Genomic DNA, 24,478 nt, shown 5'->3' with positions numbered 1-24,478 from the left:
ATTGGGGTTCAAGCCCCAGGCTGCCCACCTGCAGGGGGTTTGCTTCACAAGTAGTGAAGCAGGTCTGCAGGTTTCTGTTTTTCTCTTCTCCCTCTGTTTTCCCCTCCTCTCTCGATTTCTCTCTATCCTATCCCATAACAATAATAACAACAACAACGATAAACAACAGGGGCAACAAAAGGGAAAAAATACCCTCCAGGAGCAGTGGATTCATAGTGCAGGCACTGAGCTCCAGCAATAACCCTATAGAGGCAAAAAAAAAAAAAAAAAAAAAAATCCCAGTAAATGGCTCATCCAGTAGACTACATACATCGCCGCTCTGAGAACCCGCTCCCAGGTACCACGGAGAAGTATCTGCTGGGGAGAAGCTTCATAACTGGGGTTGTAATGTATCTTTTTTTTCTCTCTCTCTCTCTCTGTCAGTCTCTCTTTCTTTTATTTTTACCGGAGCAGCACTGCTTGGCTCTGGCTTTTGGTGATACAGCTTTGCCTTATGGTGGTTTGGGGGATTGAACCTGGGACTTTGGAGGCTTAGGCAAGAGAATCTCTTTGCATAACCATTGTGATATCTACCCCCACGCCTCTCTTTTTCTCTCTATCCATCTTTCCCTCTGTAAAGTTTTTTTAAATCAGTATTTTATGAAAGATTGTGTCATAAATACATTGTCATTATAATCCTTGGCGATATATTTAAGCAGAGCACTGCTCAGCTGTGATTTATGGTGACTCCAGGTATTGAGCTTGGGACACTGGAACCTCAGTCACAAAATCTTTTGCATAGCTATTCTGCTATTGCCCGTCCTCCTGGTGATATTACTCTAAATTTAATGGCACTTCCCAGCTTTTTACAAATTTAACAAGTAACCTACACAGTTTAATTCACATTTAGTTAGTTATATCAAAAGGAAGGGTGTTTTTTCCCCTTTATTGGGGGATTAATGTTTTACATTTGACAGTGAATACAATAGTTTGTATATGCACAACATTTCTCAGTTTTCCACATAACAATACAACCCCCACTAGGTCCTCTGTCATCCTTTTCCAGGACCTGTATTCTTCCCCCATCCCCCCACCCCAGAGTCTTTTACTTTGGTTCAATACACCAGCTCCAGTTCAGGTTTTACTTGCGTTTTCTCTTCTGATCAGAAAAGCAAGGTTTTTAAATTAACAAGTGTAATTAAATAAATGAAATTGTGTAATAGCCACCATACCAGCTGGTTGGTAGTTTCTTGACTACCAACTACTGAAAACTACTTCATAAATATAAAGTGAAACATTGCATTATTACTTTGAGTGACTGGATCCTTTGAGTAGGTTTCCAAACTAAAGTCTGGAAAATTTTTAAGTTTTAGTCCTTGAATATTTTAGATTATCTTTTGGTTATAGTCTTTAACCTAATCATATTTTGATATTTCTAGATGATTTTTTTATTTATAAAACGGTAATATTGACAAGACCATAGGATAAGAGGGGTACAATTCCACACAGTTCCCACCACCAGATCTCTGTATCCCATCCCCTCCCTTGATAGCTTTCCTATTCTTTAACCCTCTGGGAATATGGACCCAGGGTCATTACGGGGTGCAGAAGGTGGAAGGTCTGGCTTCTGTAATTGCTTCCCTACTGAACGTGAGTATTGGCAGGTTGATCCATACTCCCAGCCTGTCTCTCTCTTTCCCTAGTGGAGCAGGGCTCTGGGGAGGTGGGGCACACATTGGTGGGGTCATCTGCCCAGGAAGTCAAGTTGGCATCATGGTAGCATATGGAACCTGGTGGCTGGAAAAGAGTTCAGAACAAATTGTTGACTAATCATGAACCTAAAGGCTGGAATATTGCAGATGAAGATTTGGGGTCTCCATTTTGGAAAAAGCTAGTTAGGTCTATTTTAGGTTTATCCCAAGGGGGCCATGACTTTACTAGTTTTTACCTGAGCCTGACAGCTAACATGCAGGTGGGCTAAAGGTATCATCTGGCGAGATGGTGTCATAGTGGGATCTAGATAAATTTTTAACATCTTCCAAGATGAGAGTGGTTGGAAGGAAGTGCATTTTTTTTTTGCTTATTTGTTTTTTTAGTAAGAAAAAGTCAGTAATAGTTGCTAAGTACATGGTTTGCTATCTAGGTGGAGCATGTGGAGAATCTGGTTTATGAGGAGAAAGTTGGAAAATAATAGAACTCAGTTTTCATACGAATTTCTTGAAGGTGAAACCTGTGTTTTCTATTTTTCTTGTATAACATAGAGCAAGAAATCAAAAGAGACTGACGATATGTCAGGTGAACCATCTTTCCAGGACTTTGAGTACCCAGAATATGATGACTACAGGGCTGAGGCTTTTCTTCACCAACAGAAGAGGATGGAATGCTACAGCAAGGCCAAAGAAGCTTACCGAATGGGGAAAAAGAATGTGGCAACATTTTATGCCCAGCAGGTAAAATGGGAAACAGATTGTGTATGTGTGATTTACGATACTTAATCTTGAATCTGATACCGTGTGTTGTGATTAATTTATTCTGGGGAGTGTAGATTAAGTATTGACATAGTGTAAATTGCAGTTTATTCTGCTAGCCTGTATTTCTCTAGTCTCATATACATGAAAGATAGCAAAGTGTTAAATATGACCATCTCAGAGTGGGATTATAAGAAATTTGTGCTTTCTGTCTTGTTTGAAGTCTTAGTAATGTATCACATTTGCAGTCTCAGAAAGAAAATTACACTAATATATTTTAGATGATAAATAAAATTTCTATCTGGTATTAAAAGAAATCTCCCTGTCATTTTCTTTTTGTGATTCCAAATAGCTTACTTTTTCCTGATAGAGCAGAGAAAGATATCAGTGAGTGATTGCTTCAGTACTAACAATGTATTGAAAGGGCTGAGGCCCACAATTCCAAAAATATAAACTAGTGTACTCCTTCCTGAGATGAAAGGTGCTTATTTAAGTGTGATGGAATTTTTGGTTCAGAAAAAGTATTATAAGTGATAATTCAGTGGTTTAAAAAATTTTATTATTATTGGGGGCCAGGATTAAGTGCTCACATCACAGTGCTCAAGGTCCCATGTTCAAGCCCCTGGTCCCACCTGCAGGGGGAAAGCTCATTAGTGAAGCAGGGCTTCAGGTGTCTCTCTGTCTCTCTCTCTCTATCTATCTATCCCTTCCCTCTCAATTTCTCTGTGTCTATCTAATAATAAATAAATCCATTTAAAATTTTATTTTTATGGACACAAGGGATATTGCTGGGGCTGGGTGCTAGCACTAGGAATATGCTGTATCTGACAGCCATTTCCCCCCGCCTTCTCCCCCCTTTCTATTTTATTTGATCGAACAGAGAGAAATTGTGGGGACAGGGGAAGATAGACACACCTGCATACCTACTTCATTACTTGTGAAGTGTCCCCTCTGCCAGTGGGTAGTAGGGGTGCAAACTCAGGTCCTTGTGCATGGTAAAGTGTGTGCTAAACTGGGTGTGCCACCGTCTAATCCCCCCACATTTCATTATTAATTCACTGCAACTCAACTAGAGTGTTGTGTATTCTTGCCTCTTACCCTATTGCATTATTTAAAAATTTGGAGTAATTCTTTCTCCCTCCTCCACCCCCCATATTTTCTTTGTGGAATCATTTGCTTCCTCATTGTCTACTAAGTAGCAAGTATCAAAACTGTTTACAGGTGCTATGTTTATAATTAAAGGGTAGTCTCCATGAACAGAAGATGAAAGAGGCCAATCATCTTGCTGCTGTGGAGATCTTTGAGAAAGTGAACGCCTCCCTCCTGCCACAGAATGTTTTAGATCTCCATGGATTGCATGTGGATGAAGCTATAGAACACTTGACAGCAGTTTTACAACAGAAAACTGAAGGTAGGATGGTAGTAATGTCAAGCTTTCAACAGGAAACATGCCATTGCTTATATTAGTGTAATTTTCAAATTCAGGATAGGGTCTTTTTCTTGCTTCCATTCTTTTTTTTATTTTTTTTATTTTATTGTATGAGTAATTTAATATTGATTTACAAAATTACAAGATAACAGGGGTACAACTCCAAACCTTTCCTATCACTAGAGTTCTGACTCCCCAATCCCTCCATTCTTAAGCTACATTTCTTTTTTTTTAAAAAAAAGATTTATTGATTTATTTATTCCCTTTTGTTGCCCTTGTTTGATTGTTGTTGGATAGGAGAGAGAGAAATGGAGAGAGGAGGGGAAGACAGAGAGGGGGAGAGAAAGATAGACACCTACGGAACTGCTTCACCACTTGTGAAGCTACTCCCCTGCAGGTGGGGAGCTGGGGGCTCAAACCGGGATCCTTCCGCGGGTCCTTGCACTTTGCACCACGTACGCTTAACCTACTGTACTACTGCCCACATTTCTTCTAAGGTTGCTGATATGGGTCAACTATTATTTCTACAACTGTCTGTCTATATTTGTATATATTTGCCCCTCCCTTTTTTTTGGTCCCATCTTTTCTTCCTTTACAAGTCACACATACGACTATTACTACATCTAAATGTCCCTCCCTTTTTTCCTCTTCTATCTGAGTCCTGATGTTTTGGAATTCAGAGCCCTTTGGTCATTTCTCCCTCCACTGGGAGTATCGATCCAAATTATTTTTGGGGTGTAGATGGTGGGAGTTTTGGCTTCTGTAATTGCTTCTCCACTGGACATAGGGATTGGCAGGTTGATCCATACCCCCAGCCTGTCTCTTTCTCCCTAATGAGGTAGAGATCTGGAGAGACGAGATTCCAGGACACTTTGGTGAGATCATCTGCCCAGGGAAGTCAGGGTGGAATCATGATAGCACCTGCAATTTGATGGCTGAACGGTGGCAAGATATATAGTGGGACAAAATGTACAGGAACTAAAAAGTAGGAACAGAGCAAATAAGAATAGGAATCTTGGGGTAGAAGGAAGCTAGGAAGTCCTTTTTAAGCATGTTTGTAGGGGCCCATAACATAGTTTTTACTTGAATTTGATAGCTAACGTGGAGTTGGATAAAAATATTGTCTGAGAAGATGGTGTCAGATTAGAGAAAATGGCTAAAATTGGATTAGGACAGAGAGTAGCTCCCATTCTTAGAAAAAAAAAAAATCTATGAATAAAATTAACTATTTACCCCATCCACTGACCCTGGGCCTCTGCTTTCATTCTATATCATGAGCCTTCACGTGTATTAATGAGTCTTGTTGATTTAATATTGTTTCTTTTGTATTGTCAGTTTGTGACACTTAATGCTAGAAGTCATTTCATTTTTCTACTAATGAAATATTTTCACAGTTTCAACTTTGATTTTTCTTTATCTTCCATTTTATTCTGGGCATGTAGACTGCCATTCCTCAGCTTTATCCTCTGCTGCTATAGCCCTGCCCTGTCATTAGTGGCATATTGATATGCTTAATAAATTTATAAACATTTTAGAAGACTTTATGCTATTATTTATATAGTCTTATCAGTTCCACACATACTGCTTGTAAATACTTGATTGAATTTGAATGATATAAATGGTTGGATATGCATCTGTTTATTATGAAAACCATGTTGAAAGGTTATTGAGTAATAAATGTCTATGTACCCAGGAATCCAAGTAACTGGTGACATGCATGTATGTTTCATTTCTTTAACTCCATTTGTGCTACTCATCTTTTTCTATCCCTTCCACCCACTGTTGGAAATCAACAGTCTTTAGTTTGGGCCATCCTTTCTGCCCATTTTATATATGGCTGGGGAGATAGCATAATGGTTATGCAAAGGGCTCTCATGCCTGAGGCTCTAAAGTCCCAGGTTAAACCCCCAGCACCACCATAAGAAGCCAGAGCTGAGCAGTGCTCTGGTATCTCTCTCTCAAGTAAGTAAAATATTTTTTAAAAAGAAATATTTAAGGGGGTCTGGTGGTGGCACAGTGGGTTAAGCTCACGTGGCACAGAGCACAAGGACCGGTGGAAGGATCCCGGTTGGAGCCCCTGGCTCCCCACCTGCAGGGGAGGCGCTTCATAGGCGGTGAAGCAGGTCTGCAGGTGTCTGTCTTTCTCTCCCCCTCTCTGTCTTCCCCTCCTCTCTCCATTTCTCTCTGTCCTATCCAACAACAACAACATCAACAATAACAATAATAACCACAACAAGGCTGCAACAAGGGCAATAAAAGGGGAAAAAATGGCCTCCAAGAGCAGGGGATTCATGGTTCAGGCACTGAGCCCCAGCAATAATCCTGGAGGCAAAAAAAGAGAAAGAAATATTTTATATATATATATATATGGGCTGGGTGGTGGGAAACCAGGTTAAGTGCACATAGTATGAAGCACAAGGATCCGTGCAAGGATCCAAGTTTCAGCCCCTGTCTCCCTACCTGCGGGGGGTGGGGGGGGAGTTGTTTCACAGCAGTGAAGCAGGTCTGCAGGTGTTTATCTTTCTCTCTCCCTCTATCTTCCTTTCCCCTTTCAGTTTCTCTGTCCTACCCCCCCAAAAAAAAAAAAAAAAAAAAGCCACAACAGCAGTGGATTCGTAGTGCAGGCATCAAGCCCCAGTGATTACCCTGGAGGCTAAAATAAATAAATTCATAGTCTTATATTCCTTTTGTGAATTTTAAAAAGTGAGCATAGTGACTGATATAATAGGTCACTTGGATATGTGCTACTTTGTCATGTACATGACCCAGGGTCAAGCTCTGCCTTGCTGCTATCTTTTTGTATCTTTAAAAAATATATATATGATATTGCTATATTGTCAGCCAAGGCAATTATTTTCATATAATACAGTTTTAAAGATATATTCATCTTGATGGATTAAGTCTTACAAACACTGTGTAGTGAGTCCTTACTGTAATTCAGAAGTTCTTGTATTCATTTTTCTACTGTCAGATAATTAACAGTGTGAGTTCTGTTTTGCATATGGACATATGTATAGATCATTATATATTTTTTATATTGAAAAAATAAAAACCCCACACAAATGACCAGTTGGTGGTGCATATGATAGAGTGCACATGTTAGAACACACCTAAGACTCTGACTCAAACCTTTGGTTTTTACTTGCAGAGGGGAAACTTTGACAAAAAAAAAAACCATGCTGCGGGTGTCTCTCTTTCTTCTTGCCTCTCAACTTCTTTCTGCTTCTATCCAAATAAATAAATAATAAAACTATTAAAAAGAAACAAACAGATAAATTTCCTAATAGTATTTGAAAGAATTGTGTAGTAAACACCCATATATCCATCCCTTACTTGGATTGGTCACATAACATTAGACCATATTTGTTTAATCTTTCTACATTTGTTTTTCTGGTTTATGGTGGTATGGAGATTGAACCTGGGACTTTGGAGCCTCAGACATGAGAGTCTCTTTGTATAACCATTATGCTATCCCACCCGAGAATATTCTCTCCATAGAGGAGAGATCATTTTCTGTACTCTAGAAATCAAGGATAAAGCAGTAACAAAGACTTACAATCCCCGTGCTTACATTTTTTTTATAAAATAATTTTGTTGTCTCAGGAAGTAAAAGACCATGAGCAGATAGTTATATAAGTGATTGGCATTGTGATAATGTCAGGTTACCATGTTGTATTTAGCATATTTTCTGTTTCTTGCCTGCTTCTTTGTCCTCATCTTGTGTTCTACTCCTCCTCTTCTGTATACCCCTAGATAAATTAGATTACCTAATATCATCATTTATAAAAGCTTAATGCATACTTGATTATTAAATGTCACATCACACAGTCATCTTCTGTACTGATCAAGACGAAAACTGAAAAGAGTATTTAACTGATAGGGTTATTATAAAAATTCATAGTCAGCAAATACAACTCAGTAAAGCAATGCCTGATTACATATTTGGAATGATTTTTAGATATTATTGTTATCATTGCTATCATTGTTTCAGAGAGAACACTTAGAAATCTCCTATAAAGGAAGAGAAGTCACACTTCATTCTTTTATCTATTTGTTTTTATTTATCTTTATTTATTTATTGGATAGCGAAAGCCAGAAATTGAGAGGGAAGGGGGTGATAGAGAGGGAGAGAAAGAGACACTTGCAACACTGCTTCAAAGCAAAGCTTTTCCCCTGCAGGTGGGCATCAGGGGCTTGAACTCAGATCCTTCTGCATTGTAACATGTGTGCTCAACCAGGTGTGCCACCACCCAGCCCCCACACTTCAGTCTTTAGGAAGATGAATTACGATGAGTCGAGTCTTCCCCTCCCTTCCCTTCCCCTTTATTCCTTTTAACACAATCTTTTTTCTTTTTATTAACTTTATATTGTTTGATAGGACAGAGAGAAATTGAGAGGGAATGGGGATAGAGGGAGAGAAAGATAGACAACTGCAGCACTGCTTCACTGTTTGTGATCCTTCTGCACATTGGGACCACAGCTTGCACCCAGTCCTTATGTCTGCTAACATGTGCACTTAACCAGATGTGCCACCATTAGGCTCCTCCTTTCTCTCCCTCCTTCCCTTCCTCCCTCCTTTCTTCTTTCCTCTCCTTCCTCCTCCCCCCAGAGAAATTAAGAGGGGGAGGGGGATATAGAGAGGAGAGAGAGATACCTGCAGTACTGCTTCATTGCTCATGCGCTTTCCCCCTGCAGGTGGGTGTCGGGGGCTTGAACCCAGGTCCTTGCATATGGTAATATGTGCCACCACTCAGCCCCTGGAATAATCTTAAGATACCCATGAAAATAATTTCATGTGTGTTGTAGAAGTAAGGTTTGTTTTCTGTTGAGAATGGAAGGTAAAATGAATTTTGACTGATCTAATTCCAACTGTAATAGAATTTAAGCAGAGTGGTGGTAAGCCCTACCTCTCTGTGATTACGGGAAGAGGAAACCACAGCCAGGGAGGAGTTGCTCGCATCAAACCAGCCGTCATTAAATACCTCACAAGCCATAGCTTCAGGTGAGTATAAGTTTGTTATGGAAAATGGCATTTACCCATATGCAGCCATACACAAACAGTGGCAGTGTGCTTAGAATGATTCTTTAAAATAATTAACTAAATTTAGCCATCTAATTTTAGCTATAAATTCATGCTTAATTTATTACATAACAATCTCTACTGGATTTATGTCAAGTAAAATAAAAAATGAGAGAAAAATTTATTATTGAAGTGATCTGATTAAATTATTTCTATCATAAATTTAAAATTCTGGTTAGGAAGTAGGTTTAGTGGTAGAACACGTGCTTCACATGGATGAAGCTCTGGTTTGAACCCATGATTTAAAAAAAAACAAAAGCGAAAACCTGTATTTAATAATTTAATATGCTAAAAGAAAGTTAATCTTTGGATTTGACAATGTATTTTCTAAGATAATTAACTGAAATATATCATAGCTTAAGGTTAGTTGATCCTTTGAAAGAAAATAATGTTTGTGGATTTTGGGAGGAATTGAGAAATTCTTCTGAAATATGGTAGTAATTTGGATGTATTCAGACTTTAGCAGTAATACTCCAGTGTGAATCTATACATTTCCACAAGTTCATTGTCATCAGATGATTTCAGCTGAGTCAGGAAATATTGTTTCAGTAAGTTATTATTCTTAAGTAACAGAAAATGACAAGAAAAATGCAAGGATAAAGATCTGTTAGATATATTTTCTTGAGGGGTTGGGGAGATAGCACAATGTCTATGCAAAGAGACTCTCATGCCTAAGATTCCCAGGTCCCAGGTTCAGTCCTCATTACCACCATAAGCCAGAGCTGAGCAGTGCTCTGGTAAAAATAGATAATCTAGATAGATAGATAGAGAGAAAGAAAGAAAGAAAAGAAAGAAATGATATGTTTTCTGAGGATGTACACTTCTATCTCTACTTCTTGTTTCAATTAGCATAACATGTTTTATTTATGCTATGTATTAAAATATTATTTGGCTATATTATATAGAGAATGAGAACTTTAATTCCTAGCATGAAAATAGATGACATTTTAAAATTATTTTAAAGAAAGGAGTAGTTAGATGAGGCCATTTTGTGTTAGGATTAATTATCTATTTTAGAGACTAATATTTCTTTTTTTTTTTTTTTTAATTTTATTGGGAGCTGGGCGGTAGCGCAGCGGGTTAAGCGCATGTGGCACAAAGCGCAAGGACCGGCCTAATGATCCCAGTTCAAGCCCCGGCTCCCCACTTGTAGGGGAGTCACTTCACAGGCGGTGGAGCAGGCCTGCAGGTTTCTATCTTTCTCTCCCCCTTTCTGTCTTCCCTTCCTCTCTCCATTTCTCTCTGTCCTATCCAACAACAACATCAACAACAATAATGACTACAACAATAAAACAACAAGGGCAACAAAAGGGAATAAATAAGTAAATAAATATTAAAAAATATATATTATTGGGAGTGTGGTGGTAGTGTAGCAGGTTAAGCACACGCGGCTCAAAGCCCCCGGCTCCCCACCTGCAGGGGAGTCACTTCACAGGTGGTGAAGCAGGTCTGCAGGTGTCTTTCTCTATCCCTCTCTGTCCCCTCCTCTCTCCATTTCTCACTGTCCTATCTAGCAACGACGACATCAATAACAACAACAATAATAACTACAACAACAAAAAACAAGGGCAATGAAAGGGAAAAATATGTATTTTTTTAATTTTTGAGAGAGATACATACACACACACACACACACACACACACACACACACACACACACACACACACGAGCACTGCTCAGCTCTGAATTATGTTGGTGTTGGGGATTGAACCTGGGACTTTGTAGACTCAGGCATGAGAATTTGTTTGTATAACCATTATGCTGTCTCCCCACCCAAGACTACTATTTCTTTAAATCTCACCCTGATAGAACTGAAAGCTCTTCATGGCTTGTTTCAGACTTAACTGTTATTAGAGCTTTCTTTTTGGCATTAACTTGGGAGTACTGTAGACATTGTAAATGCACCCTGCTTTTCATCATGTCCAATTCAGGCTTTACCATTTTGGGAAGTCTTGAAATTGTAATAACTACTATGTAGCAAACTCCAACTTTAGAGATGTATTTATTTTGACAGTAGATTAAAAGGGACTTAAGCATAAATGTTGGCCCTGTATATATTGACTTAATAAAAATATTAAAATTGATATATCCCTTTATCAGCTTGAAATATTTAATCCTTAAAATAATTCTTTTCTCTTTTCTGCAGGTTCTCTGAAATTAAGCCAGGGTGCTTGAAAGTCATGCTAAAGTAAAATAAATATCCATAACAGTGTGAAGGTTTATAGTTTAAAACTAGTTTTATTTGCAGTAATTTAGCCAATTTTATAGTAGATGTGACTTATTAGAAATGATAGCCAGTTATAAGACAGGAAAACACTATGATGCTTTTCAAAATTCAAGAGAAGTTTAATTTTTTTACTGAAATGAATGCCAAATATATTGTCTGTTAAAGATATTAAGGAGATTTATATTGATTACAGAATGTCTAAGAAAAGATATCAGCTGCAATTTCAAAGTTTGAAGTGCTCTGATTTTTTTTCTCAGAGAGAAAATGTTACCATTATATTAACTGTTGTTTGATGTCAGTAAAATTCTAGAGATTTCTGTGACAGATACTTCAAGTGCTTTGAAATATAATTCATTCTTTTAAAAGGCTTGTTTTAAAGAAGAAATAATCACAGTAGTAATGTGAACTCTTAACAAATGTGTAAGAATGGAACTCTAACAAAAACACTTGAATGTTTTCATTTCATAATTAAATGTGTAAAATCATCTCATTTTGCCATACCTAAGAGGAGGATGTGCTGTTATGCCTTCTCTTGTATTGTATGTGACCTTGATATCTTACCTTTTATTCTTTTCTTGTATATGACTGCATTTTCTGGGAGGAATATTAAGGTCTGAGATTATATTGCAATTTTATCTTTATAGACTGAAAAAGATTTTAGAGATGGAGAAATGGTTAAATGTCAAGTGTTGCTGTATATAAAGCATGCAATTTCTAAACTGCAATGTGTCTGAATTCTATTAAATTATATGTGGAATACATTTTTGATAATATCATAAAAATAATTCTTACAATTTGAAAGTTTTTGGCCTTTACATTAAAAAAAAGTCAACATTCTGAAAGGAAACTTTCATTAATTTCTGGGTTTTTTTCTGTGATCTGAATAGTCCTGTACTATGTCAAATATATTTTCTTTTCTACAAGTTTAATGTTGCAAAATGTAATTTTATAATATGAGGCAGTGGTTTAAATAAAGTTGACTTTGAAATGGAGAATATTTTCAACATGTAATTTTAGTAAATAAGTGTGTTGCTTTTGGTAAGTTTAAGAATATTTGGATCTGAAATTATAGGACTGAGTTGTTACTCAAAGAATGCTGAATTGCAGAGTGGTTTCCCAAAAGAACAATTTTTGTGACAATAAAATTCAGACATATGTTTTCATGTACCATGGAAGCATGTTTTTAAAAAGGACTGTATCACTGAATTTTATTTTTAAGAAAATAAAATATTTACTTATTTAGAAATGGTTAGTCCTTGGCATTGAAGTGCTATTCAAATATAAAAATTTGTTTAAAACAATAAAAAATGTCAATAGCTTCGCATATGTTTTTGTGAAGTGTGGAACATTTGTATACATTAAAAATTAAAGCAATGCCTTTAAGGAAATTAGTATAAAGCTATAATTTGTTGATGAAATATAAAATATTTCTGTTTACAATAGTACAATTTAAGAGATATGAATAACAGTACTAAAACCTTTAGTTATTCGAGTATGTATAGCCATACACTCATTTTCTGCATTTTTACATTTCTTCTCGTACCTTAAAAGAACATCACTTTTGAACACTTCAGCTGGATTTATTTGAACATTAATGTTATAAGGAATATGGGAATAACTAAGAATAAGAGGTGAAGTATTTTCAGGAGAGAAATCAAATGAAAGAAGCTATGTTTATGTTTTAATTATATGCCCTTTGGTAAATCTAGTGATATTTCTTCTGAATTATTAGTAATATATAGGCACATTTTGAACATTGGATGTACTTTGTAAACGGTTCCCACTCTGTTATAAAGCATAGTTAAGCAGTACATGCTTATAAAAGAGTATTTTATAATCTCTTCATTCTTGTGTTCCCTATTTCTAAATGATATGCCACAAAGTAAAGGCATGGGATTATCAAGTTTTTTTTTTCTTTTGCCCTTAACAAAATTCTGTATGTCAAAAGTACAGATAGTATGAAGATTATTGAATTTGTCTTGTATTGTTATGTTTGTGTTAATACATAACTTATTAAATCTTTGCAAAATTATTGTTATCTAAAAGTACAGTACTTACGTAGTTTGGAAAGCCTACGTAAGAGTTAACAGTCCCTCAACTAGTCTTTTAACAGTATCTGCCAGAGGAAAGGAGAGCTGATACAGGAACTACAGGGGAAATGGGGTTCAACCAAGGGAGTTCTTAGCATTTTTCAGTCTGTCCACTTCATTCAGTGTGAGAAATGGAAGTATGTTGTTTTCCATTTATTGACTATTCATCTAGTATCTTTAAGATGATTTTTTTCATTATATTAGTGTTTTCATACTATTTGTAATTTTATGGCCTTTAAAATATAGAACATAATAGAGTAGAGATTTTGACTTGAACTTTAAAGTATCTTGCTTATTACAGTGCTTTTTTTTCGAAGACTGTAAAATTACTGTAGCACACTTCAAGAAGAAAAAGGAAACAATTTTGGATGGTTTCCAGGTCTTTATCTTGAAGTTTTCCTTTTTAAATTCAAGTAGTTTTTTATGTTTCGGGGAAAAAAAACATGATTAATAGTAAGACTGATTATTTCTGAGCTGGTAGTTGGAAACTTTGAAACTCAGGAAATTGCTCTGACAATGTTTTAACTGCTCTCAATTTAAGGAAGTGGCAAAATGTATAAAAAAGACACGAAAATAATATGTGCTGTTTTTTTTCTTTTCCCAGTACATTTTCTAAGTGCTTTTTCATTGTGCAATGAAGTTTGATATAATTGTGTGTGTGTGTGTGTGTGTGTGTGTGTAGTGACCAAATATTGCATATTTTTATTTACATGGTAGTAAACAGATTTAAATGTTTGTCATTTTAAAATTGTCACTTAAAAGGTAAAGTAAGTGTATGTAGAATGTGTGTTAATGGTGCTTATTTTAAAGTGTAATTCAAGTTTACAGTATTACTTGATGCCTCTTTACAGAATTTAATAAAAGAAGAAAGCTAGAAATACATCTACATGTTCAAGAACTTTTTATAGCTTCACATTATATTGTGACAAACTTTATTATTTTCCTTAAAGTCGAACAATTGACTTTATGTTCTAACTGAAGAACTGACTATTAACAGATAATTGAATTAATGGTGAGACTTCTTATTAAAATACAATATTGCAGCTATCATTTGGAGAAATATAACATTTTCAGACAGCATATGGGAAGTGAAATGTTTTTATTTGTACAATAAAGAAAGTGTAATTTTGATGTTTGTACTTTTTACTGAAAATGTTTTATAACTTTGCTTTTAAAATTTCTTATGAAACCATTTGCAAACAACATACTTAATTTAATAAAATATTTGAGCTACTGTACAGTGTGGGTAAATCCTTCATTTGATGTGGTAAGCATTTAGTGGTTCAAAAGTTAAAATGTATTTTTCTGCGTGACACTGTAATATGGTAAGGGGTCATAAAAATTTCATTTCTGTACCACCACTTTTCTTCTCATTTAGATTAATTTGCTAAAGTAAATTGAAGTCTACTCTTGAACCAGGTAAAATGAATTGGCTTGATTTAACACCCTTCTACCTTTGACTGATGTAAACATTCAAAATAGTGTCTTTGAGAGACTCAAGTAGTATTAAAGACATATGAATTTTATTCCACTGCACAGCAAAAGAATTCACTCACTTAAAGCACTTAAAAGTACTCACTCAACAGATGTTTATTGATCACTTACTACTGGTCAATATTGATATATGATGAAACAGTTTTATGCTTAAGTAGCTTGTTCTCATAAACTATTTTGTGTATCGCAATTTGTAATATGGAACACTTTCATATACATTGTATTTTAAGTCTCAGTCGTACTAAACAGGATACTATGCAATCTCAACAGTATAAAGATTCAAAGTCTTAGAGAAACCAATTACTTTGCTGGTTAGTGGCAGAAGACTTCAATCAATATTCTTTGACTCTTAGCATAGAGAAACTGTATCTGTGATAAGATTAATTAATCTAAAAGGGGTAATAGCCTATTAGCTCCAGCTGAGAAAGGTGACTCCACTCGGTATATGTCCATGAAAATCTGTAAATGTGCTTTCTTAACCCAGAGGAAATTGGCATGGAGGGGGGGGGGTTTCCACTGGTAAATAAAGTTTCTCCTAATAGATCAGTAAAATCCCACAGTTTAAGAGTCCAGGAATGACAGGCATACTCTTTTCCATTGAATTGTTGTAGGGGTGGGGTTGGCTGGGGAGATAGCATAATGGTTTATGCAGAAGGTCTTTCCATGCCTAAGGCACCAAAAGTCCCAGGTTTGGTCCCAGGTTCACTTCCCAGCACCACCCACCATAAGCCAAAGCTGATCAGTGCTGGTAAAAACAAGACAGAACAAAATCCTCCATTGAAGTGTTTGGAAACTAGTATCCTTTGAGCTCAACATTTACTATAGCACAAGTGTGACCCTAATAATTCATAAACTAGGGTGCATAGCTAAGTTGAATCATTATAGCTACATTCTGTTGGCAGAAGGATTAAAAGAACATTGAAAAAGTACCAGCAGTCTTTGATAGAAGATTTTTAGAAGCTTTCATACAACACTTCTACCTAAACCTATGACCAGAACTTTGTCGCAAGGCCACACCTAGCTAGGTAGCTGGATACTTCCCTTTATTTCAGATAATTGTATGTTCAGCTAAGATATGGACATTCTCTTTGAGGTAAAATGTGGGGGAATAATTTTAAATCTGACTGCAAGTGATGTGAAAATTAGTTCTTGTGCTTTTTTTTCTTTGGACTTTTGTTGGTATTCACTAAGTAGATAAAGTGGTAATGAAAAGGAAACCACATTTGTATGTGTTTTAACCTAAATAATCAAGTGATATTGTAACTAGCATGGCTGGTGACTAGGAGTCTCTGGCACTGCATCAGAAAAGAGCAAGAATGTGGTAGAAACACTTATGGGCAGAATTCTTTTTGGAGGTAGGGAATTCAAATTTTGCTCCCCTGATTGAAATCTTTAAACTACCTTTAAAAAATTATTTTTATTGTCTTTATTTATTTACTGGATAGAGACCGCCAGAAATTGAGAGGAGGAGGGGACATAGACAGGGAGAGAGACACCTGCAGCACTACTTCACCACTCACAAAGCTTTCCCTTTGCAGGTGGGGACCGGGGGCTCAAACCTGGGTCCTTGTGCACTGTAATATGTGTGCTCAACCAGGTGCACCACCACCCCTAAACTACCTTTTTGTAAGAAAAAGATTAAGTGCTTCAAATTCATGTTTTTCATACATGTGTAACTGTGCTTGTACCTTTCATCGATTCTGGGGAGTATGTTTCGTGGTAACTTCTTTAATTTGTTAGAGACTTGTCTAATTTTATAGTGAATTAAACAGCATTTTACTATTAAAGAAGTTTCAAACTGTAAACAAATACCTTATACCTATGACTTTATTTAGAGGAGACTGATCAGTTAGCAGTGTTCTTTCTGGTCAACTACAGGAGCAGGGTATAAGGTAAGGTGAAGCAATTAGATGATGGAATGAACAGACACTTATCTTTTCAGCTTTGTATAGTAATTCAAAATGTAAGTTAATTGTAAATGAGAGGTGTATGACATAGGGCCAGGGAGATAGCATAATAATTATGCAAAAGACTTTTACACCTGAGACTGAGGTCCCAGATTTGACCCCTGGCACCATCACAACCAGAGCTGAGCGATGCTCTGTTTTTTTGGTGTTTTTTTTTTTAAATGTGATGATGTGACCCATATACATACTATAGAAGATATGAGCTTTATGGGGGGAGCTCTCTCTTGGCCCCCTTGTGAAATGTTTATCACAGTACAATTCCTTAACAAGTCTCCCATCCCATGATTCCCATTGACCATTTTGCTCAAAATGGCACGTAAGAGGTCATGGGACCAGAATTCAAATTGGGCTTCCAAACCTGTGCATTTACATATAATTCTCTTACCTTTTTGCAGTGGCCTAAGAATTTCACACTTAAGATTCAACTGGAGGAAACCTGGACTAGCACAGTAGCTAGTAAACCTACTTCCCTCACAGTCTCTTCAAAGTCCGTCAGACCTCACTACAGGGTCCAGGTGGTGGTTCACTTGCTAAACTGCACAAACTACTAAACATGAGGACCCAAGTTCAAGCTCCCAGGCTCCACATATAGAGAAAGAAGCTTCATGGGCAGTGGAATGCTGCTGCAGGTGTCTTTCCCCCTCACCACTTCTCTATCATAATAATAGTAATAATGTTTTACTACATTTGCAATTCAGGCATGGGATAGAAGGCAAAGGGCTTCTTACATAGTAAGTCTGTGGTGGGCTATTTCTACAGATAGTGGATTTTTGTTGTTTTTTTTGTTTTGTTTTGTTTTATTGCCTTTATGGTTATTGCTGGGGCTATTTTTTCCCTTTTATTGTCCTTGTTGTTTATTGTTATTACTATTGTTGTTGCTATCGTTGGATAGGACAGAGAAATGGAGAGAGGAGGGGAAGACAGAAGGGGAGAGAAAGACACCTGTAGACTTGCTTCACCGCCTGTGAAGTGACTCCCCTGCAGGTGGGGAGCCGGGGTCTCGAACCCGGATCCTTACGCCGGTCCTTGCACTCTGCGCCATGTGCACTTAACCCGCTGCGCTACCGCCAGATCCCACAGGTAGTGTTTTTAAACTGTGGTCCACCTGCTCTAGAGTCATCTGAGATACTTCAAGTAAAAATTGTAGCTTTTCTTCAGTGTTTTAAGTCCCACACTGCCCTCTTTTGCTACTAAAAGCTCTATTGATGTATTAAAAAGCTTCAAGATGTAGTTACTTAAAACAGCAAAAAACTTACTGGTTTTAGTTTCCCATGACAGGTTATGATCTGAGTTTGGGGTTGGAAACGTGTGAGGTTACAACCAAGAAAAACCTGTCATCTGAAGACTTGACTAGGACTTTGGGGACCACTTGCTAGGTGGTGACTCACATGGGCTGTAGATTGGCGCTGGTTGTTAGTATCCTTAGTTTTATCCCACAGTGATCTCTCCTCAGGTTACTTGAGTGTCCTTGCAACATGATATCTTCTGCAGAGTGAGCAATCCCTAAGAGCAAAAAACAAGCTGCAATGACCTAGTCTTGGAAGTCACACAATTATTTCTACCAAATTCTATTTGTTAAGGCAAGCCACTAAGTTCAGTTCATGTAAGAGAAGGAGAATTAGTTTTTCCTTTTGAAGGAATGAGGACCAAAGAATTTTACCTAAGAGTCATCATGTCTCCCATATGCTAAGTACCACTATAAACTGCAAGTGTAACCATATAGTATTTATAACCACCCTGTAGTCTGGGAGGTGGCACAGAGGATTTACAACTACTCTATGCACTAGGTACTACTGCCCACATGGAGGATGTTGTTGGCTACGCAGTGGGTACTACAACTTTTTTGTTTGGGTATCTGGTGGCAGAGGTCTCAGAATATTGACCCTACTCCAGCTCTGGAGAGTGCGTCGTTACTGGTTGAAAAAACAATCACAGTAATCAGTTTCCCTTTGCCAGACATTAGTAAAGGGGGTGGATCTCCTTTGAATCCAAGTTAAAGGGTTGAGAATTCTGGGAAGGTTCTAGGAAAGATTTTCCTCACTTGGATTTTCAGTTGGAAAGGCACACAGAAGGAGGTGCACTCTGCAGTGAGACTTTGTGTCTAGGTGTCCTGTCTCCATTGTCAGTGATATGAAAAGATGGGCCCAGGGGCCAGGCAGTGGTGCACCTGCTTAAGTGCACACATCAAGTCCCTGCTCCCCACCTGCTGGGGGAAAGCTTCACAAGTGGTGAAGCAGGGCTGCAGGTCTCTCTCTGGCTCTTGCCTGCTCTACCTCCTCCTTGCCTCTCAATTGATTATTTTATTTTATTAATTATATTTATTTATTGGATAGAGGCATCCAAAAATTGAGAGGGAGGTGGGAGAGAGAGAGGGAGACAAATAGGGAGACACCTGCAGCCCTGCTTTACCACTAGCAAATGCGGCACCCCCAACCCGAACGCCAGGGAGCCTGACAGGGTCATCTCCTGAATGGGTCGACGCATTCTCCCCCCGTTATTATTACAAATAATTATACTGTCACAATTGATTAATAATGCTTTGGCAGTGCCTGGTGGAAATGGAGAGTCAGAAGCACCCCCTCTCCCTTACACAGGGGCATATTTGAAAGTTACATTATGAAAGTGGGGAAGGTGGGTCAGCATAGATGGACAAAAGAAGTCATGTTATGACTTGCCCCTCAAAGAAATAATACAGAGAATGAGGCCTCCCAGGTACAAGTTGACGTATTGAAACAAAGAAAGATTAATAGTTAAACTGTACCAGACCTAGATGAGTAGTGGTCCACGACTAGGCAAAGATCTGTATGGCCCCCCATAGAAGATTAATGGTAGAGATAGCCCTCAGCAAAAGTCTAAAACAATTCTGGGTATGACCTCCCCTGAGAACAGAACGATACTAAGCCTTGTACCATTCTTTACAGTTATGGGGGCGTAACATGTAGCCTGCCAAAGCCACAAGACTAAGCTGGTTGTTTAGGCAACCTGAATGTAACCTGAAAAAAGTATAAAAGCTAATGCAGTTTCACTATTAAAATGAGTCCAGATTCACCCTCCAATAGAGTGTGGTGTCTATCTGTTCTCCCTCGCGCCGACTCCTGACCCACCGGGGAGGTTGCCTTCAAGACCCCTGACCCTCCTGCTGCTCATTCACTGTGGTGGTCCGCGGCAAGCAAAGCTTTCCCCCTGCAGGTGGGGACCTAGGACATAGATATGGGTCTTTGTGCATTGTAACATGCCTGCTCAACCAGTTGTGCCACCACCCAGCCCTTCAATTTCTTTCTATTGCTATCTAATAATATATAAAAATTATAATTTTTTAAAAAATTGAGGGTGTCAGGTGGTGGCACATCTAGTTAAGCATACATAGTACTAAGCCCAAGAATACATGCAAGGATCCAGGTTCGAGCCCCTGGCTCTCCACCTGCAGAAAGCAAGCTTACAAGTGGTGAAGCAGGTCAGCAGGTGTCTCTTTCTCTCCCTACCTCCCTTCTCAATTTCTCTTTGTCCAATACAATAAAATGGGGAAAATGACCTCTTGGAGCAATGGATTTGTAGTGCCAGCACTGAGCCTCAGCAATAACCCTGGAAGCAAAATAAATAGCAACAACAAAAATAATTGAAAAGATAAGCCCCAGCACAATGTTGTATGTGCGCGTGGGTCTGGAGGACACAATTTAGAACAATGGCAAAGGCTGCAATAGGACTACTGAGCTTCACAGGCTGTGTTATCTCTGTGGAGCTCTTGTGATGAAGACTGGGGTATGGGAGATAGCTTAGGGGTAGAACACATACCTTGCACAGTGAGGCCTTGTGCTTAATGCCCAGCAGTGCATGGAAACAGATAAAAACAGATGAAACAACATAAACGGCTGAGTGGTACTTTGGTCTCTTCAATTAGAAAAAAAAAATTGGGTAAATTCTAACCTTTTTAATTTAATGAAACAATTTCATTGCTTATGTCCATAGAAGCTATCAAAATGATGACCCTGCTGGAGTTATATAAACTATATATACTGACATAAGGGTATAACGTTCATTTTTTCCCTAAAATCTATTTATTTTTTAATAATGAGAGAGCAAAAGGAGAGAACCAGAGCATCACTCTGGCATACGCATTGCTAGGGATCAAACTCAGGGACACATGCTTAAGGTTCTAACACTTTATCCATTGTGTCACTTCCAGGGCTGCACATTAACTTAAAGAAAAAAAAATCATAGTGGTCTGGGAGAAAGCACAATAGATAACACATTGGGCTCTCAAGCATGAGGTCCCAAGTTCAATCCCCAGCAGCAAATGTATCAGAATGATGTCTGGTTCTTTCTCTCCTCTCATCTTTCCCATTAAATAAAATCTTTAAAAAAATTATGAAAGAGAAACAGAACATCACTCTGGCACATAGAATGCAACCATCAAATGGGATTTTTTAAATTCATTAATGAGAAAGACAGAAAGAGAGAGAGAGAGAGAGAGAGAGAGAGAGAGGAGAGATCCAGACATCATTGGTGCATGTGCTGCTGAGGACTGAACTTGAGAGTCCAATGCATTATCCACTGCACCCTCTCTGGGACCACTCAAACTTGGGATCTTATGCTTGAGGTTACAAAATTTTACCTATTTAGCCACTACCCAATCTGTATTCACTTAAAAATTTATTTATTTTACTTATGAAATACTTTCATGTGAGACAGAAGCAGAGAAAGAGACCAGAGCACTACTTTTTTTTCTTGTTTGTTTGTTTACTTGTTTGTTTACTTGTTTGGCCTTTTGTAGTCCAGGTCTTTTATGTTTTTATATTGACCATGCCATAAATTAATTCATAGGGAATGGATTCCATCAATCAGATTTGGTTCCTTTTTTTTTTTTTTTCTCTTTGGCTTCCTTTTTTGTTTGTTTCCTCATCATTTCCCTTCATGTGTTTCAAGGAGCTCTTTCTGCTCTTAGATGATTTAAGATACTCAGTATGAACATTAGTTCTCTTGGCGAGAATCATGGGCTTTACTTGCTTGTTTACAACAATGCCAACAGCATGCTGGGTAACATTGTAGACTCTCCCAGTTTTGCCATGGTAACATTTGTGGGGCGTTGCTTTTTGAACAGTGCCCATTCCATTATTCTTACGTCTACACAATCACCTTTCTTAGACATCTGCATGTATGTGGCTGAAGGAACAACCACATATTTTCTAAAAACCTCAGAGAACATGTGGTGGGTTCCTTCCCTCTTTTCCTTGGTGTTAGTCATTTTGATGAATTTCTGGAAGATTGTGGCTCCAGCTAAAAAGCCAGAGCACCACTCTGATATATATATATATATAGTGTTGGGGATGGAGCCTGGAACCTCACACCTCCAAGTTGTATGCTCTACCAACTGAGCTGTTTCCACCTTGCTACTGGGTTATACTCACTTTCTGGTTTCAAAAAAATTGTTTTACTAGTTATAGATGATAGTTGGAGGATTACTGTGTGATACTTAGTTATTACATTCCTTTTGGTGTTTCAGTATTGCTTTTTATATTTGGAAGCACTTTATCCAGTGTGATGGGTACCAGTTATCCACACCTTTCCCCCTCTTCTTGTTTGCTTGCTTTTGAGTTTTCTCCTAATCAGTAAATAGTACCCTAAGAAATTAGGGAGAGGAAGGGGAAGAGTGTGAACACAAACTCAAGGGTTATTGGTTTTGCTTGATGTTCTTGAATATGACTTGCTGGCATGTGTTTTGAATTCTGTTTAAGTGGAATTCACTAATATTCTAGAAGCCCTTAAGTTCCAAGAAACAAGTTTCCTCTGAAAGTGGGGGTGACTGGATTTCTTTTAGTTCTTTATCAGTGCCCCCCCCTCCCATAGTAGCAATAATTCAAAAGAGAATATATTCTGTTCAAGTACCTAATTATAACTTTACCACTAGAGGTCAGAAACTAGCTCATGAATCCTGTACAACTTCTACCAATGGAATGCAGGCAGGTAAAATGTTAAGTGTTTTTCCAGAGTTGGGTGGTAGTGCAACGGGTTAGCGCACATGGCACAAAGCACAAGGACTGGCATAAGAATCCTGGTTTGAGCCCCCGGCTCCCCACTTGCAGGGGGGTCGCTTCATAGGCGGTGAAGCAGATCTGTAGGTGTCTTTCTCTCCCCCTCTCTGTCTTCCTCTCCTTTCTTCATTTCTCTCTGTTGTATCTAACAATGATGACATCAATAACAACAACAATCATAACTACTACAACAATAAAAAAACAAGGGTAACAAAAAGGGAAAATAAATAAATATTTTAAAAAATTAAAAAAGTTAAGTGTTTTTCATTTGGTTCATATTTCTATGAGATTCTGAATACTTGATCAGATATTTGAAGTTTGAAGGGAACTCCTGTATCTTTCTCACATTAAATTTTAGAAAATGGTGGTCTGGGAGGTGGCGCAGTGGATAAAGCATTGGACTCTCAAGCATGTGAGGTCCTGAGTTCTATCCCCAGCAGCACTTGTACCAAAAAGATGTCTGGTTCTTTCTCTCCTCCTATCTTTCTCATTAATAAACAAATAAAATGTTAAAAAATTAGAAAATGGGTTACTTGGAATCTTTAATCCATTCTTAATCATTGACCTTATTTATTTAAATGAACATTTTTTAAAAAAAAAAAGCTGAACTAGAAAGCATTGCTCATCTCTGCTTTATGGTAGGGGGAAGGGGGCATGACCAGGGATTGAACCTGGGACTTCAGGAGTCTCTGCATAACCATTATGCTATCTAACCCCCACTCTAACACGTTCCACTCTAATGTAAGTGTTCATTGTGGTTATTTATTTAGATATTATAATTACATTTTTTTTTTTTGCCTCCAGGGTTATTGCTGGGGCTCGATGCCTGCACTACGAATCCACCACTCCTGTGGTCATTTTTTCTATTTTTGGGAGTAGGGGGGATAGGACAGAGAGAAATTGAAAGGAGGGGAAGACAGAGAGGGAGAGAGAAAGATAGATACCTACAGACCAGTTAGCTTCAGCGCTTGTGAAGCGAACCCCCTGCAGGTGGGGAGCTCGAGGCTCGAACCAGGATTCTTGTTCCTGTACCTGCACTTTGTACTATGTGTGTTTAACCCAGTAGCCACCGCCTGGCCCCCTTTTCTTTTTCTCTTTTGGATTTAGTTACACTCCAGATACAGAGAAAGAAACTGAGAGGTAAAAGGTAAGAAGAGAGGGAGACACCTGCAATAGCACTACACCACTATAAAGCTTCCCCTCTGCAGGCGGGACCAGAGGCTGGAACGCAGATTCTTGTGCACGGTGATGCATGTGCTCTACTAGGTAGGCTACCACCCAGCTCTGAGATTACGTCAATCAGAAAATGAGTTAGATAGACTTCCCGTAAGGCTACACGCACGAACTCAGTGGACCTCTTCCATTTGTCTGTTCTAATTGGAAATGGTTGGCTATCCATTTTTAGCTGTATCTTTTAAGCCAGATGTTACCCAGTTGGATTATTTCCTGCTCAATAGCTGTCTCAAGTTATGCTTTAACTTAAATAATTGAGTTAACGTGCCATGGGCCACTTAAAAGACAGTGCAACTGTACTTTAAGCATCCTCATTTTGTTCAGTATTGTCTTTACTATAGTTTCTTTTTGATGTGTTGGAAAGGAATAAAACTAGGGAATAAGTGTTGGGAGATATAATAAAAATTATATAAAATATAAAAAACATTTGTGGATAGGTTTGTATGAGACTTTGGTAAAAGCAGAGCTTGATGTATTTTGT

The 24,478-nt window shown here is 37.9% G+C and overlaps 1 protein-coding gene and 1 long non-coding RNA gene across 2 annotated transcripts in view; both read left to right on the top strand.

The window, feature by feature from the left end:
- N4BP2 (NEDD4 binding protein 2) overlaps nt 1-14,514 on the top strand; it is a 77,280-nt gene extending 62,766 nt beyond the window's left edge. Inside the window, exons 13-16 of the mRNA XM_060187712.1 lie at nt 2,241-2,429; nt 3,690-3,858; nt 8,755-8,878; nt 11,104-14,514. Of these exons, the coding sequence (XP_060043695.1) occupies nt 2,241-2,429; nt 3,690-3,858; nt 8,755-8,878; nt 11,104-11,149 (528 nt within the window). The 3' untranslated portion in view covers nt 11,150-14,514. The remainder of the gene's footprint in view (nt 1-2,240; nt 2,430-3,689; nt 3,859-8,754; nt 8,879-11,103) is intronic.
- LOC132537564 (uncharacterized) overlaps nt 1-24,478 on the top strand; it is a 521,799-nt gene that overhangs the window by 123,784 nt on the left and 373,537 nt on the right. The window lies entirely within an intron of this gene.

The sequence above is a fragment of the Erinaceus europaeus genome, chromosome 3, assembly GCF_950295315.1.
Source record: "Erinaceus europaeus chromosome 3, mEriEur2.1, whole genome shotgun sequence".
NCBI lineage: Eukaryota > Metazoa > Chordata > Mammalia > Eulipotyphla > Erinaceidae > Erinaceus > Erinaceus europaeus.
The sequence above is the reverse complement of the archived record's forward strand: the minus strand, read 5'-3'. Positions and strand labels throughout refer to the sequence as shown.